At 39.7% G+C, this 19,052-nt stretch overlaps 1 protein-coding gene across 10 annotated transcripts in view; it reads left to right on the forward strand.

Annotated features, from left to right (window-relative positions):
• The window catches only part of FAS (Fas cell surface death receptor), a 41,775-nt gene that overhangs the window by 11,549 nt on the left and 11,174 nt on the right, over positions 1–19,052 (forward strand). For 7 of the 10 annotated variants that reach the window (XM_039335953.1, XM_039335954.1, XM_039335950.1 and 4 more), the window contains exons 2-7: positions 6,306–6,441; positions 9,358–9,495; positions 10,136–10,247; positions 16,197–16,261; positions 18,163–18,237; positions 18,960–19,027. In XM_039335953.1, the coding sequence (XP_039191887.1) occupies positions 6,306–6,441; positions 9,358–9,495; positions 10,136–10,247; positions 16,197–16,261; positions 18,163–18,237; positions 18,960–19,027 (594 nt within the window). Of the gene's footprint in view, positions 1–3,896; positions 5,839–6,305; positions 6,442–9,357; positions 9,496–10,135; positions 10,248–16,196; positions 16,262–18,162; positions 18,238–18,959; positions 19,028–19,052 lie in introns of those variants that run through there. The other 3 variants (XM_039335956.1, XM_039335958.1, XM_039335957.1) reach the window with 2 other exon arrangements.

Raw genomic sequence — 19,052 nt, forward strand, 5'->3', positions numbered from 1 at the left:
AGCGGCAGGGCCAGCAGCGGCCCAGACCTGGCTCGGCTCGGCTTGGCCTGGCCACCCACGCAGCCGAGCCAGCCAGGGGCAGCATCGGAGGCGTGCGCAATGGTGCTGTGGTGGCAGGAGCAGGCGCTGTCAGAGAAGGGCACCCTGGAGGCAGAGGAGCCGGTGGAGGAGGAGGAGGGCGGCGGTGGCGGCCAGATAGAGGAGCGGTTTCTCGGTTCCTAAGACCATGGGAAATATGTGATTTCCGATGGTCTTAGGCAACCCCTGTGAAAGCATTGTTCGACCCCCAAAAGGGTCACGACCCACAAGTTGAGAACTGCTGCTCTAAACTATTGCAGAGAATATGGGAAAAAATCCCTAGACAATCAAAAGGCCCTACTCAAAAAGCATAGGATATGCTTCAAATGCTGTGACTCTATAGATCACATGGCCAGAGATTGTGCAGTCAGGGTGAAATGCCACCTGTGTGATAGTGACAAGCACTCAGCAGCCTTACATCTAGAAACTAAGAAGCCCTCTGAGGAGACACAACAAGCGACTTTGACGATGGAGACTCAAAGTGACTCCGAAGGGCAGCCAAAACTGTACAGGACATACTACACAGATATATGTGGTGACTCACCATGCCCTCCATTATGCTCACCCATCTGTCTTGCAAAAGTCTACCCCGACTGGCAACCTGAAAGGGCTGTGAAGATGTATGCCATATTACACCCACACAGCAAGGTCACTATAGCTAAGCCTGCCTTTTTCAACCTCTTCGACCTCCCGAGCAAACTGAAGCATTTCGCAATAAATACATGCACAGTACCAATGCGCACGGCGGGGAGGAAAATCACTAGTCTATGCATAGAAGCGATAGATGGAAGTTCACATTTCCGATTACCATCAGTGTTAGAATGGAATACCTTACTAGATGTTCACAGTGAAATTTCAACACCAGAGGCGGCAAGAAAAATACCCCATTTAGCACACATAGCTGATTTAATCCCTCCTCTAGATCCTGAAACTGAAATCCTACTCATGGTAGAAAGAGATGCCCCAGAGTCAATTGGCTCTGATGAAAGAATCAAAGGTCCACCAGGAACCCCAGTAGCCATTAAGACGGAACTCGGATGGGCCATAGGAGGGACGGTTTGTGTTGATCAACCGCAAACCCCAACCCAGGTGAGCATCCCAAAAACTTCCATTCTCAGTAATGGAACAGCACCTCACCTAAAACCACACCTAGAACACTGCACACTTGTGACAACCAAACCTGTTTTGGAAGCAACAGTGTTCTAGACTAGTAAGAATTACAATAACTTAGCTTTGTCTATAGAGGACAAACAATGTCTGCAGCTACGCGCGTTCTTCCTGAGCAACACACATTGGGATGAGCCACATCTACTAGAACAGAAACAAGACTGGGAGTCATGGAATGTACTCCCAAGATGTCTCCAGAGTATGCAAGTGCAGCACACGTATGTTTCCAGCTCACCAGCCACCATACAAAGGAAAGAATTGTACGCTTCCTCAGATGTGTCAACAAAGGTAAATGCAGCCTTAAGATGCATCACAGTCTACAGCGGGGAGAGCCACCTTACGTCGTCTTGATTGCAACTATAAGATACATCAGAGTCTACAGCGGGGAGAGCTGCAGTCTCGGTGTCTTCTTTGGAAAAGTGAAACTAACAATACAAGAAGGCCACACCGTACCAAGGTTAGAACTACGTGATACCACTTTGGCTGTAAAGCTCATCAACCTGACAGCGAAGACGTTGTGTCTTGAATTACAGTCTACCACCTTCTACGCAGACAGCAAGGTGATGTCAAGCTACATCTGCAAACAAAGCAGACACTTCTACGTCTATGTAGACAACAGAGTAGAAAAGATTGAAACATCTTTAAGCCCTGAACAATGGCAACATATGCCAACAGATAAGAACTTTGTGAATCAAGTTAAGTGGCTAGAAAGTCCTGAGTTCTTGGCTTGTCCAAATAGCCAGTTGTCGCAGAGACCACAACGCTATATGCTTCCAGCTCCAGATCAACATGCCAACACACAATCTCAGGCATTCAATAAACTTCAACCAAACTGCTTCAAACCCACAGCTAAGCAGAAACACCTGAGATTGTGCATAGTTTTGATCATCTTGATCACCTGTCTTAGCATCCCAAGAATTAGCCTTGTAGAAGCCTGCAAGGACTTACAGACTATTGAAGATATTTGTCATGATTCAGTGATTGACAAATGTCTGAAGGCCAAAAATTACCCTCCCCATGCACCTCACATGGGCGAAGCATGGGAGTACATGATTGGCGTACCCTGCAAAATCATGGACTCCATGTCATCAAAGACACCCACACATGAAGTCCTCACTACCCTAATGACAACAGTAGCAGCCATCTTCAATCCTCCATCAGTGGTTCCAGACCCTTCGGTTCCTGAGTATTCTGAGTTTCCAGCTCCAGCTGTTCCTGAGTTTCCAGCTGTTCCTGAGTTTCCAGATATACCTGATTCTTCAGCTCCAGCTCTTCCTGTTTTTCCAGGTTCTTTGGCTCCTGAGTTTCCTATGTTTCCAGATTCTTCGGTTCCTGAGTATCCTGTGAATCCAGTTTCCTTTGTTCCTGAGAAAATTTGGGTTCCAGTTTTTCTGTTCCAGATTTGGTTCCAGTTTCCTTTACAGGGAGAATACCTTGTCTCGCTGAGAGACAAGAACGCATACCAGAACTATTGGCCCATAGGATTTGCGCACTGGGCCCACCCAGTGATGAACTAGTTTGCCAAGCTGAGGCCCAGATCGTGAAGCCACGTGAGTCAGGTCGTGACTCAAAGACTCTTGTGCCAGGCTGATCATCGATTTGGTCCCGTTGCTGATGAAGATCAAACTAGAAGATCAAACCTCTAACTATGTATTGTGTTTATGCATTGTTTGATATAACACTTGCTTGTTTCTGTTATAATTGTGCATGTTTTATCTTTACTTTATAGTTATGCATGTTTGATACTATGTTTTACCTATTTAGTCACAAGTTAGTTAACAATGAGCATTGCATGCCTTAATGCTATGTCCTTTGCTTATTTTGGTTAGTTAGTAGTGGAAATTTAAATTTCCAAGCGGGGAGTATTCTGGATCATGTAACTCTATGTAACCCCGACTAGATCATGTAGATCTGTACGTAAGAATGTCTGGCATTTATTGGGTTAAGTGCTGTCTCCTTAAGAGATGGCTTATGGGAAATGTAGTTTTAGCTAGTTAGCCATCCCATGTTAATAGGTCAGTAGGAGGAGTTTCTGAAGGACATTGGGAGACTTTCTGGACACAAGCCAGATTGGAATGTCTTTGTCTAAAGAGAAGCATGGGCCATCAGATGTCAGCCAATGACCCTGTTCCGCTATAAAGATGGTATGGAGAGAGCATTATCTTCTCACCTATGGGAATGAACAGAGATGTATTTTCCAGAAGAAACAACCAGCACAAATGCAAGTAATCTCTCTGAATAAATATATTTTTGTTATGAAATTAGTAATAGTAATAGTAGTAAAGTTGGAAGGGACCTTGGAGGTCATCTAGTCCAACCCCCTGCTCGGGCAGGAAACCCTACACCATTTCGGACAAATGGCTGTCCAGTCTCTTCTTAAAAACTTCCAGTGTTGGAGCATTTACTGCTTCTGGAGGCAAGCTGTTCCACTGATTAATTGTTCTCACTGTCAGGAAGTTTCTCCTTAGTTCTAGGTTGCTTCTCTCCTTGATTAGTTTCCACCCGTTGCTTCTTGTCCTGCCTTCAGGTGCTTTGGAAATAGCTTAATTCCCTCTTCTTTATGGCAGCCCCTGAGATATTGGAATACTGCTATCATGTCCCCCCTTGTCCTTCTCTTCGTTAAACTAGACATACCCAATTCTCGCAACCGTTCCTTATATGTTTTAGCCTCCAGTCCCCTAATCATCTTTGTTGCTCTTCTCTATACTCTTCCTATTGAGTTTATCTGTCTGACCCATTTTACAACACAATTTAATTCTGGTTGTCAGATCACCTACCACTGGCTATCACAAAGCCTTGCAGGAATTTTAGGGCCAGAATGTGAGGCCCAAGAATGAGAAGACCCAAAAAAAGAAACATTTCAACAGATTGGGATTTCTCTGGGTAAAATAGCTATACTAATCCCACAGGATTAGTAATGAATTGCCTTCTGGCCATGAAACTAAAAAAAAATAAAAAATGAGTAGGACTAAGAGAGATGTTTATGTAAGAGTTGTTGCAAGTTGAGCCGAGCACGCATGCGCATGCACACAGGCCTGCTTCTTGGGTGATTTGAGCTGCACACACACATGTGCACCACTCCACGGCCTGGTTGCAAATAGGCCATGGCCTGGGGGTTGGGGACCCCTGATCTAGGTTACTTATACCTATGCTTATACCTGTACACATACAAGTTCCATATATATTTTGTGATAGTTTCAATTTAGGTAAAAATAGGCTCTGCTGTGTTTCTTTGTTTCTCCTCTAAATTGCTATTCTTGGATTATGACCAAGCCATATTAATGTATCAGCAAGATTTAAATTCTCAAACAGAGAAAGTTCAAGAGAGATTTATTCATCTCAGAAGCAAGATTGCCAGTTACTGTCTCTCATTTCCACCGCCATAATATAGGAGAACATTTACAAATACAAAGTTTATTGGCCCTCCATCAGCAGATTTAATAACATCCCATATGTTGTCATACTATAGGATTAATAGAGTTATTATTCTATTGCATCTTTAATGAGTGTCCTGTACTCAGAATATTACAACTCTTTTATTGCAATTCCCAGATTGTTCAAGGCAATCTGTTATGTCTCTTTATCTCCATCAAAGTGAGTCTCTCACCTATATTGTGGCAAAATGTAGAATTTGACTATAAGTAGCTTATATTAGATGGCGACTGACAACTGAGTAAAATATAATTCCTGACCTATTTATTTTGTGTGCTTTGCAATGTATATAATAAACTATTGATTTTATATTATTGTTTCATACAGTTGTTTGGCTTTTGATTGTAGTAGAGTTTTATCTGTGCAGAAAGCTTTACAGCCTCCTCTTCCCCTCACAGTTTTCAATCATTTGCTACTGATTTAATCATGCTGAAACTAAGTGGCATCTTCCAGCTCTGTAAAGTACTAGCTTTCTATGCAAATGTATTTTTTTTTAACCTGGAAAAGTATTAGAAATATAATTTTCCACGTGGTTTGAAATGCTATTGACACAGCTGAATGTAAAATGATTGAAAATCTATATCAAAACATTTGATGTTCCTAATTCAGAAAAACTCATTTATTCCTATAGTTGTGCTTTTTTTAATCATCCAAGGATCTTGTGTCAGGGAAAAACAGAATAACAGAGTTGGAAAGAACCTTGGAGGTCTTCTAGTCCAACCCTCTGCTCAAGCAGGAAATCCTATACCATTTCAGACCCCTCAGTGTTGGGGCCATCCACAATTACTGGAAGCAAGCCATCCACTGATTAACATAGATGATATATGAAAATATATGATAAATTTATCTCATAGAGAGCAAGGAAGCTATCATGGTCCAGAATATGGCAGCACAAGAAGTGATGGGAAGTGCTTGCTATGCCTATGTAACATCCCTGCTAAACACAGGAATCCAATTGACCCAATTTGATACGATATAAAGACAAACATGACACAGAACCTAGCTACTTGAAGGACCAGCTATTTACTGTAGTTTTTTCCCTGTCTTATTTGCTCCAGCAGAACTGGCTTGGTTCAGATCTCACCAATTGAATAATGTCATCTATTTGGACTCAAGAGATGGGCCTTTTCTGTTGCTATATCCACCCTTTGGAAGAGATTGGTATGCCCCCCCCATACCTTGCCTACCTCAAACTATTCTTTAAACATCTCACTTTTCCATAGGCCTTAGGTTAGGATGGTTGAGAAGTTCCCTTTAACCTGGAAAATGGTATGAGAGCATGTTTCTGTTCTTGGGACAGTTATTATCTTATATAATGTTCTTTTAACTTGTAATAGTGTCCAGAGTCATTTTGGAGTTGAGCAGCCTGGAAATTGAAATAAATAAATGAAATGGTGCCATTGGAACTATTATAGCCATCATCCTATTCCTATCAGTCTTCTTATCATCTGCTCATCTCATTCATTTTTCTGTTTTTTATTAACTTAGTCTCTACTAAGTTATTCCAAAATAACTTTAAAGGTAAGTTGACACAGAGTACAATTATTAGCATAGCACTAATAATCTCTAATAGACTCTAAGACCTAAAGCTACAATGCAATAATACTTTGTTTTCCTCTCTATTACAGATTCTTGATTTAACCGCTGCCAGATCTTTACACAATAGCGGTTCTATACTTATAGCACAGCCAATGCACACTAACCAGAACTGTCCCAGTGGACAATATGAAATCAATGGTATCTGTTGTGACCTTTGTAAGCCTGGTAAGTATTATCATAGATAAATAGAAAAAAAATTGATGTCACTATGGAAAGGTGAGAAGTGTTTCTGAGAATGCATGAAATTAGTTGGAAGGCAATGGTCACCAACAGCAGTAGGTCCCCACTGCAAAGATGAGCAGCCAATCTCCACTTTTTCTGATCCATTGATGCATCATTGTCTAGTTTGGTGTTTCTCAATATTAGCTCAATATTCTAGAACAGACATGTCCAACTCACGATGTCACATGATGTCGTGCGACGTATCGGGACTGTTTTGCCATTGCCAGCAATGGGGTGGGCATGGCTTCTGCGTGACACGTCCGGCCCACGGGCCAGCAGTTTGACACCCCTGTTCTAGAAGTTAAAAGCCAACATTTTCAATTTGCAAGGTTTAAAATACTAGTCCAAGTGATAGGTTGTAAAATAATATGATGCATTCCACCTCTCTGTGATTGCAGAAACTCTCCAGATTTCCAGGTTGGCTGGGGAATTCTGGGAATGGAAGACCACACATCTTCAAGCAGCCAAGATTGAGAAACACCAGTCTAGCTGGAGCAGAATCTTAATGAAACAATATTCCTATGGCATGCAGACCTCCTCCATATCCTCCATTTATTCCATTGGGCTATAAAAGTCTTCTTAAAATATTTTTCACCAAGTGGAAGAGCTAAAATAGAAAAAACACAGGGCTACACCATATGGCCTGGTCATATGTATCCTCTGTGTACTCCTTTCTTACCTTCTTGGTTTCATATCTTGCCAGGTTGGGTCTGAACAGTTGAAATGCATTTCTGCTTAGTAGAATACAAGTTAAAAGTTCCTCCATGGCCCATCATTACAAGGAATCTTCTATTTTCAGTCAACTAATGGAGTAGTCATTCCTTTTACTGTTGTTTTCCTGCCAGCAAATAATATCTAGAGACTCCACCCATCACTTTCCTCCAAGTTGACTCCTATTACATCTGTAAGAGCAACACCCATTACTCACTTTGTCACTGAGAGAGGACACGGTTTGGTAGCAAACACAGCACAAAATATGTTGCAATATTTTTGTATTGCCTCATGACCTGGAAGAAAGCACAAATTAACATAACGACAAGGAAGCTGTACTTTTTGACCTTTCTATAGTTTCAGACAGCTCACAAAAAATCTTTTAAAATAATAACTTAGCCTAAGTTACTTGAAGGACAAAAACTTGGAAATACAATTTCAGCTGTAGCTAAGACCCAGGAGAGCATTTAGTGGAGTCTAGATGGCTTGAAGGCTGAACTGTATAACAATGATGTACTTTGCACAATGAAAAGTCTGCCATGTGGTTTTGATTATGTTAACTAGCAAACTGGCTTTTTTTATGAAAAGGGCTATTTATTGCTGCTCTTTCTTCTTATTCTTTCTCTTTATAGCAGTGAAAGAGAAGCATCCTTCCTCCCACCCAGCATTACCCTGGTGTATTTAGTGACTATTAAGATGTTTCAGAAGGGCACCAGAACCCCTGACCATTTCAGAAAATTGTAGTGGCTCCATATCCTTCTTTCTCATGAGCTTTGACTGATATACTACAGGGGAAATGTGTCTCAAAATATTCAAGGTGGCTACTCAGGGCTTTGATGTTGCAACTGCCATCTTTATTATCTACCTCTCCCCCCCCCCCCCGGCTACTTTATGCAATGCATGCATGCATGCATGCAGGCAAGGCAGTGTAGCATTGTTTCAGAGATGACTCTGAATAACCCAACCTGACTACCTATGTTTGTTTTTCTTCAAGCGAAAATTGTGCCACTTTTGAGGAATCACTCCTTAAGACATTCAAAGCTTTTTCTAAAACACTGAAACATTAATACACAATGTAAAGGTGTAGTGCTGTGAATGGAATGAAAAGATGGAGAGAGAGGCATGCTAGTGACAGCATTTTTTTTCTCTCTTCTGTTCTCCTGACAAATTTATGACAATTCACTGCTGCCAGCTTGCCACGGCCAACTCAGTGTGGGATAACTCGCTGCGGTACAAGAGTTACATTAATATCTTAGAAATGGTGGAATAGAATCATTAATGAAAGGATGCAAACAGAGGGACAGAATGAAATGTGAATGACAAAAATTAAAATAATGTTTTATTTATTTTAAATAATTAAATTGAATTGTTAAATTGTTCCATGGTGAGTTAGCTGTGGTGAGTTGTCACAGAGGATGACTGTCCCAAAGTTACCTAAATAGTTTCTGCCCCTAAGGGAAATCTAGGCTTTCCACACCTAGCTCTGCACCATAACTCCTACACCGTGGTGATTCAGACTGACTACTACCCCAACTCCCTGGGTTTTAAGACAGAAGGCAGGGAAAACATAGGCAGGACTTGCAAGACTCTGTAACTATATCCTATCTGGATAAAGTATAATCTACCAAAGCCGTTATATCAGTGAGATAGGTGGCATAGAACTAGATTAATAATTATACTCAGATGCTATCTTAATAGCTCTTAGGCCCTTAGTTAGGACTTGAACTGTTAAGTTTTTAACCAGTCCCAGACTGTGAATTGAATTGAAGATTAAATCTTAAATAATAACCAATAATAACAACAACAACCAGACCTACCTATCCCAAGTCATGGAAAGGACCCAGTCTGAACATCTGTATGATGAACAATAATAATAATAATCAGTTTGCTCATCTGGTTTTCCCCATAGGACTGAGACACATATATGTAAGCTAATAGCACAGAAGTCCTCTTAATGGGCTAGTAGATGGAACAATCTCATCAATAATAGTACCAATTGTGTGATTACCTATGGATTTCACAGTAACCAATCTATGAGAATGCTTGTAGGATGCTCTCAATGTTTCAAATGTCTCCCCTGGCCCAAATTTGCCATGTCCTAATCAGAAGGATTTCACTGGCCATTTCTGAAACATTTTCTTTTTACAGGTTCTGTTGCCAAATCTTTAGATTGCACAAAGAATCCTAAAACCAATTGCAAACCTTGCACAGGGGGTAAAGAATATATGGATAAAGACAATTTTAAAACTGCTTGCCTACGATGTAATTTCTGTGATACAGAACACGGTATGTATGATCAACAATATTGTATTTCAACATCAATGTATTTCATTTAGGAGAAAAGGATATTTAGTCCATCTGATTACAGAAAGCCTAAGATATGGTCTTCACAAGCTGCAGATATCTGTGAAAACCAACTGGGTTCCTATGTAGCAAAATACATTATTCTGAATACAACTTAAAAACATGTAAGCATGTCAGCTGGAAGAAATATGCAGACTTAAGTCACAGAGATTTTGTGCAGACTTAAGCATTTTTTTGTTAAAAAAAATAGAGTCCTAGAATTGGAGGGAAATTTGAAAACCACTTTGTTCATGCCTTGGTTTGATGAAGGAAGTACAGAGTTAGAGGATCTTCATGACATATTTTTCCAATCACGGACATGTTTTCAAGTAGAAATTGGCTTTAAGGTAGAAATGCTTCTGATTTAAATGTTTCTCTGAATGTTCAGTCAAACATCTATTACTGAAATATGCATTTTACACAGTGTAAAGAATAACCTTTTGTCTTTTGTTTGAAATCCCCTCATGTATTTGAAGAACAGCATTATTTTCCTTGAAAGGGTGCCTAGTCTTCAAAGCTTGGCAGGCATTAAAAAAGAGATTTTTAAAAATATTTGAATAACAAAATTTTCCATTTATTTTAGGGATGGAAACTGAAAAAAACTGTACCATCACCCAGAATGTAATATGTAGGTGTAGGACTGGTTTCTTTTGCGAGTCAACTAAACCTTGCCGCCACTGTGATAAATGTGATAAGTAAGTTTTCTATATACCTACTAAGAGTGACAAAATTAGATACTCAAATATTTCAGTGCAGATGTGACAATTCATTTCTTTTCTCCAGAATTTCAACCTCCCTTTTAGTAATTACCTAAAGGTTCACTATTCTGTTCCAAACTGAACAGGTTGCTTTCTGTCCAATCCAAACAGATAGATAACTCAGAAGAATAAACAGAAAATATTTCTTTTATTTCTAGGAATTCTAAACAATAACTCACTGTTATGTAGATCCATTCAGAAACATACTTTGCAATATTGGTTTATTCCCCAGGTAAATTGACATTGGATTTTCCCCTCTTCTCTTCCTGCACTTTACATGTTGGCAAGGATCTCCTAACTGTGTGGCTAGGAACCATGCAGTTGGTGAACAAAAGATCCCATCTGGCTTGTGTCCAGGAAGTCTCTCAATGACCTTTGATACTCCTCCCACTGACCCATCAACATACGTAGCATTTAACCCAATAACTGCCAGACACTCCAATACCTGCTCTCTAGCTAAGGCTACATAGAGCTATATGGTCCATGGAGCTATACTTTCCAGAATATTCACATACTCAATCCAGAACTTCTTATAAGCTGCTTTATTGCAAACAAGAACCCAGAAATCAAGCTGATAGACACATCACATCTGCACAACACCTACAAATACTCCATAATGGTGTATTTCTCCAAGGGTTTAAATTCTAAGGCATTTCTTTTCCCCATTCTAGTCAATGGAAATTTGGCTATTCTCTATCAGGCTTTGATATTGGGGAACACCTGTTCAATCAGATGAGGATAGTAAGGAACTTAGTCAACTTAGAACATAGAATAATAGAGTTAGAAGGACCTGGGAGGTCTTCTAGTCCAATCCCCTGCTGAGGCAGGAGATCCTATGTCATTTCAGAGAAATGGTTGTCTTTTTGAAAGCCTTCAATGATGGAGCATCCACAACTTCTGAAGGCAAGCTGTTCTACTGATTAATTGTTCTTACGGTTAAGAAATTCCTCCTTAATTCTAGGTTGCTTCTCTTCTTGATTGGTTTCCATCCATTGCTTCTTGTCTTGCTTTCTGGTGTTTTGGAAAATAGGTTGACCCCCTTGCGTTTGTTGGAATCCCTCAAATATTGGAACACTGCTATCTTGTCTCCCCTAATCCTTCTTTTCAGTAACAGGTAGGCAGCAATACAAGAGGAAAGATACTGTATATGCAGCTCCAGCCATTGAAGACATGGAAATCTTCTCCAACTCTTGCATTTTTCAGGCTGGAGGAGTGAGGGCTATAAAATCCTAAAATAGTTGGGGGAGGAGGTGGGAGATACCTTGGTAGCACCAGCAAACAAGGAGGCAGAAATGGAGATAGTGACCTCTAGTCCACTCTCCACCTGTCTATTGGACTAGAACAGAGGTCCCCAACCTTTTGGGCACTAGGGACCGGTTCCATGAAGAAAGTTTTTTTCACAGACTAGAGAGTGTTTGGTTTTGTGCCTCTTGTGGATAGGGCTTTGCTTGTTTGTGTGGTCAGGCCCAAAAGAAAATTCTTGCATGGCCTTGAAGATAAAAGCTTATTTTCTTTTGACTTCAGACAAGCCAAAGAAAAAAAATCCCCTCAATTTTGAATGCTGAAGACTTTGAATGCAGCTCTGCCCTGCCCTATATTGCTGTATTGGCTATGTCCTTTTGGGCACTAGGGACCGGTTCCATGAAGAAAGGTTTTTCCACAGACTGGAGAGTGTTTGGTTTTGTGCCTCTTGTGGATAGGGCTTTGCTTGTTTGTGTGGTCCGATTGCTCCCAGGCTACAGACTGGTGCTGGTCCATGGCCCGGGAGTTGAGGACCCCTGGACTAGAAGACCTCCAAGGTCCCTTACAACTCTGTTATTCTGTTATTCATGTTAGGACTGAAGCAGATATGATAGCCACTGCAGATAGTTCATCTTTAACATCCAATCATTCAGCAACCATTCAAACTTAGAACAATGCTGAACAAGTATTTGTAGAATCAGGCTTCACGCTTATGGCCATTTCAGCATTTCCATGGTCATATGATTGTGATTTGCACCTTTTCCTGTCAGCTTCCCACATGCAAGGTCAATGAGGAAGTCAGCAAGAAGTTGGGAGTCACATTCACATGAGGTTCTTACTTAACAATGTGTCCTCACTTAATGACAGCAACTGGGACTGCCAAAACTGCCATTGTAAGCACTATGGTCATGTAGTTTTTCAGCTTACATCAAAGTTACTTAAAAATAGAGTTTTCAATCTCAATTAGCATAATTTAAATGAGGACTACCTGTAGTGATTTTCAGGCCGAAAAGAAAATTCTTGCATGGCCTTGAAGATAAAAGCTTATTTTCTTTTGACTTCAGACAAGCCGAAGAAAAAAAATCCCCTCAATTTTGAATGCTGAAGACTTTGAATGCAGCTCTGCCCTGCCCCTATATTGCTGTATTGGCTATGTGTTGGATGCAGATTTTTGTGTAAATAAAGGTGTCATTCTTGTCTTTAGTAAAGGAATTAATCTAAACATGTATCAGAAAAAAACTTCTGCCAAGTAATCAGATCCTAAACGAAATTAAGGGCTTGAAGCAAGTTTTACTTGCAGGTCAGGTGTGGAAACTGAGCCATTGTCACTTAACTGTAACTCTCTGTAATTATTCTCAAATATATGTATTATGTAGGAAGATTGTAAGATACATAAATTAATCTAGGTATTTTTCTGCTTATGATGAAGGACAAGATGTTGGCCCCTCTACTTCTATAAATACTTCTGACAAGATGAATAACCAAGTTTTCCTTGAGTATCTTCTATTATATCAGAGTAGCTTAGGTGATATAAAACAGACTATCTAATACCTCCTCCATCCTGTAACTTTTCAATTCTATCATATAAGACTAGTGTGTTTATCTATCTATCTATCTATCTATCTATCTATCTATCTATCTATCTATCTATCTATCTATCTATCTATCTAATCTCTTTCTCTTGATAACTACTGCCATATTGTCTCTAAATCTTAAATCTTACTCTCTTTCTAAATCCAGAAAGAACAGTAGGTTTTATAATATATTGGAAAACGCACTATCACTTCCAAACACCAGGTGGTGCATTATGGTTGAGAATCAATCTCATTTTTGTGTCATGTATTTTACTACTTCAGGAGAGTCTGTGGTTTTGGGTTGTTGTTGTTGTTGTTTTTAAAAAAAGTCATTTAGGTAATCCTCACATATGATCACAATTATGACTGAAACTTGTATTTCTAAGTGCTCACTGTCATGGTTCCGATAGATAAAACCCATCAAAAGAACTTCAAGGCAAGAATTCTTCCTTAAAGAACATTTTATTCAGGAAACAAAGTATCAGCACTACATAGTTGAACCCAAAATTAAAATCTCTTCCTTGGATACAAAGTAAAAATTGCAATTCCCACCCCCAATAAGCAGTCATAAATCACGTTCTCCAATTAGCCTGAAACACGGGCTTTCTCTCCAGCTCCTCAGACGCCAAACCGTTATCAGTTCGTCCTTGGTTTCCCACAAAGCAGTGTTATTATTATGGCTAGCTGAGCTCAAGCATTCATCCCAACCCTCCTTCTGCATCTGATTTCTAAATAGAAGAAAAAGCATGTTAAAAGCAAAGCAGAAATGGCTGCAATTTTCATCAGTTGTCAGAGTGGGAACATCCAACGTTTAAAGCATTGACACTCACATTGTGAGTCATTCCTACTTTATGATCTTTTGCTGAAATCCTTAAGTGAATCAATAGTTAAGCAAATTCAACTTCCCCTATTGACTTTGTTTGTCAGAAACTCTCTGGGAAGGTTGTAAATAGTGCTCATGAGACCCCAGGACACTGCAGCTAACATTAATACCTGCTGCTTGCTGAACACCCAAATTTCGATCACGTGACCATGAGGCAAGTTCAAGGACCAGTTTTAGCTCACTTTTTTCAGTACCATTCTAACTTCCAAGGATCATTAAATGAATGGTCTTAAGTCAGGGGTCTTCAAACTTGGTCCTTTTATGACTTGTGGACTTCAACTCCCAGAATTCCTCAGCCAGGCACGCTGGCTGAGTAATTCTGTGAGCTGAAGTCCACAAGTCATAAAAGGACCAAGTTTGAAGACCCCATCTTAAGTCAAGGACTATCTGTATCTATAGCTGTGCAAATATTTATTTTTTATTAAAAAAAAGTTTTTATTTTCCATTTATTCATATAAAATACAATTAACCATTGGTACCGCCTGCCCATTCTCCCCAGGCTGCGTCCACCCTCTCTAAACCTTCCCGACTTCCCTCCTCTTTCTCTCCTCCCCTCCTACTCTCTTCCCCTCCCCATCTCCTCTAACCATCCTACTTCCTCCCTACTCCTTCCTCCCCTCTCATCCCTCTCACACACATGAACGCAGCATAGGGGAAATGCCCAAGCATTTGCCATGACTATATTATCATTACCCACCCACTCACTCACCCACCCACCCACCCTCAACCCTCCCCCCCTCGCTTCCCAGAGCTGTGCAAATATTTATTATGGAGATTAAAATCAAAAACAATTTGATTAAAATGAAGTAGCTAACTGAACTGAAAAAAATGTATTCTAATTGCTGGATTGAATGAGATACCTCTGATTCTATTGAGACACCTCTACACAGACACAAAGATGGATTTTTTTTCGAAATTGCATCAGAAGTCTGTATCAAAGCAATCCAATAAGTTTTGAATCAAATTGGAATGGTGTTTTCTGATTCATAATGATCATTGTATGAATTCAACTATAGCATTGTAAAATCTGACAAGATTTTTTTAAACTTCCCAGTTGCATAATCTGATTTTTCTTCTTTATCACGTGAGGTGTTAATGCCACTTTATAATGCCTTGGTAAGACCACACTTGGAATATTGCATCCACTTTTGGTTGCCATGATATCAAAAAAAGATGTTGAGACTCCAGAAAGAGTACAGAGAAGAACAACAAAGATGATTTGGGAATTGAAGGTTAAAAAATATGAAGAACAGTTGCAGGAATTGGGTACGTCTAGTTTAATGAAAAGAAGCATTAGGGGTGATATGAGAGCAGTGTTCCAATATCTAAGGAGTTATCACAAAGAAGAGGGGGTCAACCTATCTCCCAAAACACCTGAGGGCAAGATAAGAAGCAATAGATGGAAACTGATCAAGAAGAGAACCAACCTAGAACTAAGAAGGAATTTCCTGTCAATAAAAATAATTAATCAGTGAAATGACTTGCCTCCAGAAGTTGTGGGTGTTTCAACACTGGAGAAATTTTAGAAGAGACTGGACAACCATTTGTCTAAACTGGAATAGAGTTTCCTACTTGAGCAGAGGGTTGGACTAGAAGACCTCCAAGGTCCCTTCCAATTCTTTATTCTACTTTTCTGTTAAACCTGGAATGGTTCTGTTTTGGGAAATTCCAGATATGTGACCTTATCTTATGCCTGACAATTGGGTTGCTAGTGGGTTATCAAAGAGAACATATTTTTTCTCTGAATGTTGCAACATCACTCTTGTCATTTTAAATACATTTTTATGACAAAGGCTCTGATGTAACTTTTATAAATAAATGCTACTTATTATTGAATTTATACACCACCAAATCTCTTGACTCATATCAGCAACTGACAGGATAAGCCAAATCCTAAGATTGATATTGGATGCCCAGAACTTATTTTGTTTTTAAGCTGAACAGGCAAAAAAGAGCAGGGTGTAGAGTCCTCACTTTCTTTTCTTCTGATATATATCTCCACACATTGTGGGAGATCGCAGGAACCTTCCTTGTCAGCAAGCATTTCATTGCACCTCTCACCAATTTGATCCATCAAGGCTGAAGAGACTGCAGAATATATCGAAATTCAAGAAGGAAGAACTTGATCAGATGAACAGCTTTTTTCTGATTGAACCTCTTCATTATTATCCACTATTTTATATGTAGGTGTGAAAATGGCAGAATTGAAAAACCGTGCACCCCAACCCAAAATACGATTTGTGGGGAAAAAGGTAACTATTGACATATTTAATTAAAGCTCCAGAAAGGAAGAGATACAAGGGGTAACTGTGTGGGTGCTAAAAAAAATAGTCAAGGTAGCAGCACAACTACACAATGAAAGCCCCACCTCTTTTTGTGATGTGTATAAAGGGGGTTGAGAGTTTGATCAATGATTATAGCTCTCATACTGAGTTTGATACCCCTTCCTTTTGAAGCCCATGGGAAGAACTGAATTTGAATGTACGCAAGGCCTTGTTTCAGCTTGTTGAGGCCCTAATAGCCAATCTCAAAGAATAGCCAAAATTCTTTCTTTGCTGTTACTTCATTTAGTTTCATCTATCACTTAGGCATTCCTTAGCAAGCAAAAGGGACCAGGAAAATCAGTCTGTCTTTAAAATTGAATAATATCCGGTATGATTGGATTAAATCTTCTGCTGGGTGGACTTCTGTCCTCTCCGAAAAAAGGAGTGCCTTCCAACATGGCTTTCCACTCAAAACCCCTGGAATGGCCTTAGAGGCAGTGAGGAGAAGGCAGAATTAATCAGTGGCTGGGCTGCCCTTCTCTTTGGATGGAAGCCTGGGTCCTTTATCAATCTTTCCCAGAAGGCATCAAAGCCACTTTGAATGTCAGTAAGTGTTGAATAACACTTTGCATAAATAAATATTTATTGAGGTTCAACCCCCATCTCACCTGCCTTTGATTCCTCTTCTGACCATTGACAATTTCAGAAATCTGCTCCCTCATTAATTTGCTCAATATTCAACCAGGGTGAATCGAATGGAAGCAAACAGTTTTGACCTAGTACTTATTTTTCAAACAATTTAAAATCTATCTTAAGAGTTAAATTACTCTTTTTGGGAGTTTCTCACATCAAAACTAATGAAAACTCACATTAGTGATGTTCACTAATTTGGATTTCACTAAGTATCTGGATTTTGCAGAGACTTGGCCAATCTCCGGAAGAGTCACTGTCAAACTTGGTTCATCTTCTGAAGAGTTTCAGTATTTCTATAGAGTTTGAGCAACATTATAGAGGTCTAGGATGAAATCATCAAGAATTGAGTTCAGCTCAAAGAGATCTTACCTATAAAGTGTACTGATATACTATTACTACTGTAATTGGACATCAATAAGAGATTAGCAAAAGCTAATGGTTTGAAACAGTAGCACAGGGGTCTTCAAATTTGGCCCTTTTATGACTTGTGGACTTCAACTCCCAGAATTCCTCAGCCAGGCACACTGGCTGAGGAATTCTGGGAGTTGAAGTCCACAAGTCATAAAAGGGCCAAGTTTGAAGGCCCCCACAGTAGCATGAATGGGTAATCAATTATACAGGTAGTCCTTGACTTACAACCTTGACTTAGTGACTGTTTGAACTTACAACAGCACTGAAAAAAGTGACTTATGACCAATCCTCACCCTTACAATCATCATAACATGCCTACAGTTACATGATCAAAATTTGGGCGCTTGGCAACTGACATACATTTATGATAGTTTCAGCCTCTCCAGTTCATGTGATTGCCATTTCTGACTCTTCTTCATGGCTTCTGAAAAAGAAAGTCAATGGGGGAAGCTGGATTATTTGCTTAACAACTGCAATGATTCACTTAACAACTTCAGTGTTTTGTTTAATTCTAGCAAAACATAAAACTGAGCACAACTCACTTAACAACCACCTTGCTTCACCACAGAAATTCTGGCCCCAATTCTGGTCATAAGTCAAGGACTACCTGTATTTTGTTTGATTCTGTTTCATTCAAAGGAATGTTTTCAATTCTACCATGTGTGGTTTCTGTTTCCATTTTTAGCAGTGCATTTGTTGCTTTTTTAACAGCACAGATTCAAAAATCTGTAAATTAATCCATATGGATTGGAAAATACGATGTTATTAAATATTCTTCTTCACAGAGAATTTGCTGTGGCTTTTGTTAATTCTGCTTCTTGTCGCAGTGATTGTGGGACTGATTTTATGGCGGCGCTATTGTAAGTTGATATCACTTTCCTTTAAAAAACACAGAATAAACCTTATTATTGTTTTTTTAAGCCAGCCAGTATGCAGAGGAACAACTATCTCCCAAAGCTTTCATTCTACATTTAAAATCTAATTGTGTCCTCTTTCAACAATTTTGGAAGTCAAGGTTCTTCTTTGAGATAGAGAAAAATTCCCCCTCCCTTCCCCCCTCCCCAGAGTTCATGATAGATTGTCACCACATGGTAGCGAAGTACACAAGCAAGGGCATATGGTGGCAGCTGCCATCATCAATATTTGCTTGGAGGCAAAATTTGAGACAGATACTACCAGCTCTCATGTTTTGTATACCTTTATTGTCACAAGGCACACCAACCAGATTTTTGTAGCTTCACATTAAATAAAAGATGAAATTAGACACAAACAACATCCCTAAACAATGGGAGACAACCACAAGCTCCTTGTCAGGCACTGGCAACTTGCAATCCCAGTGCCATATACACCATCTCACTTCCATGTTCGGGTGCCTCTCCCAAAAGCCATGTTCAGCATCCTGCCATTTAAAGATGGCAAATTGTAGTAAATTAAAGTAAGTTTAAGAACTCCGGTCATCATAAATTCCAGAAACTTTACATGAAATTACTGCATTTCACACTTAGTATAAGCACATTCCTAATATGCCATTTTCGGTCATTTGAAGACTATCTAGCAAATAATTATTTGTGCTTCTTTGTAGGTCCAGGGTGCAAAATTCAAAGGAGGCCAAACATTCCAGTTCAAAAGAGCCCTAACTGTGAAACATATGTAAGTCTCCTTTTTTGAAGTAATC

This window comes from Crotalus tigris, unplaced genomic scaffold (assembly GCF_016545835.1).
Source record: "Crotalus tigris isolate CLP2741 ecotype Arizona unplaced genomic scaffold, ASM1654583v1 scf7180000017663.5292952, whole genome shotgun sequence".
Taxonomy (NCBI): domain Eukaryota; kingdom Metazoa; phylum Chordata; class Lepidosauria; order Squamata; family Viperidae; genus Crotalus; species Crotalus tigris.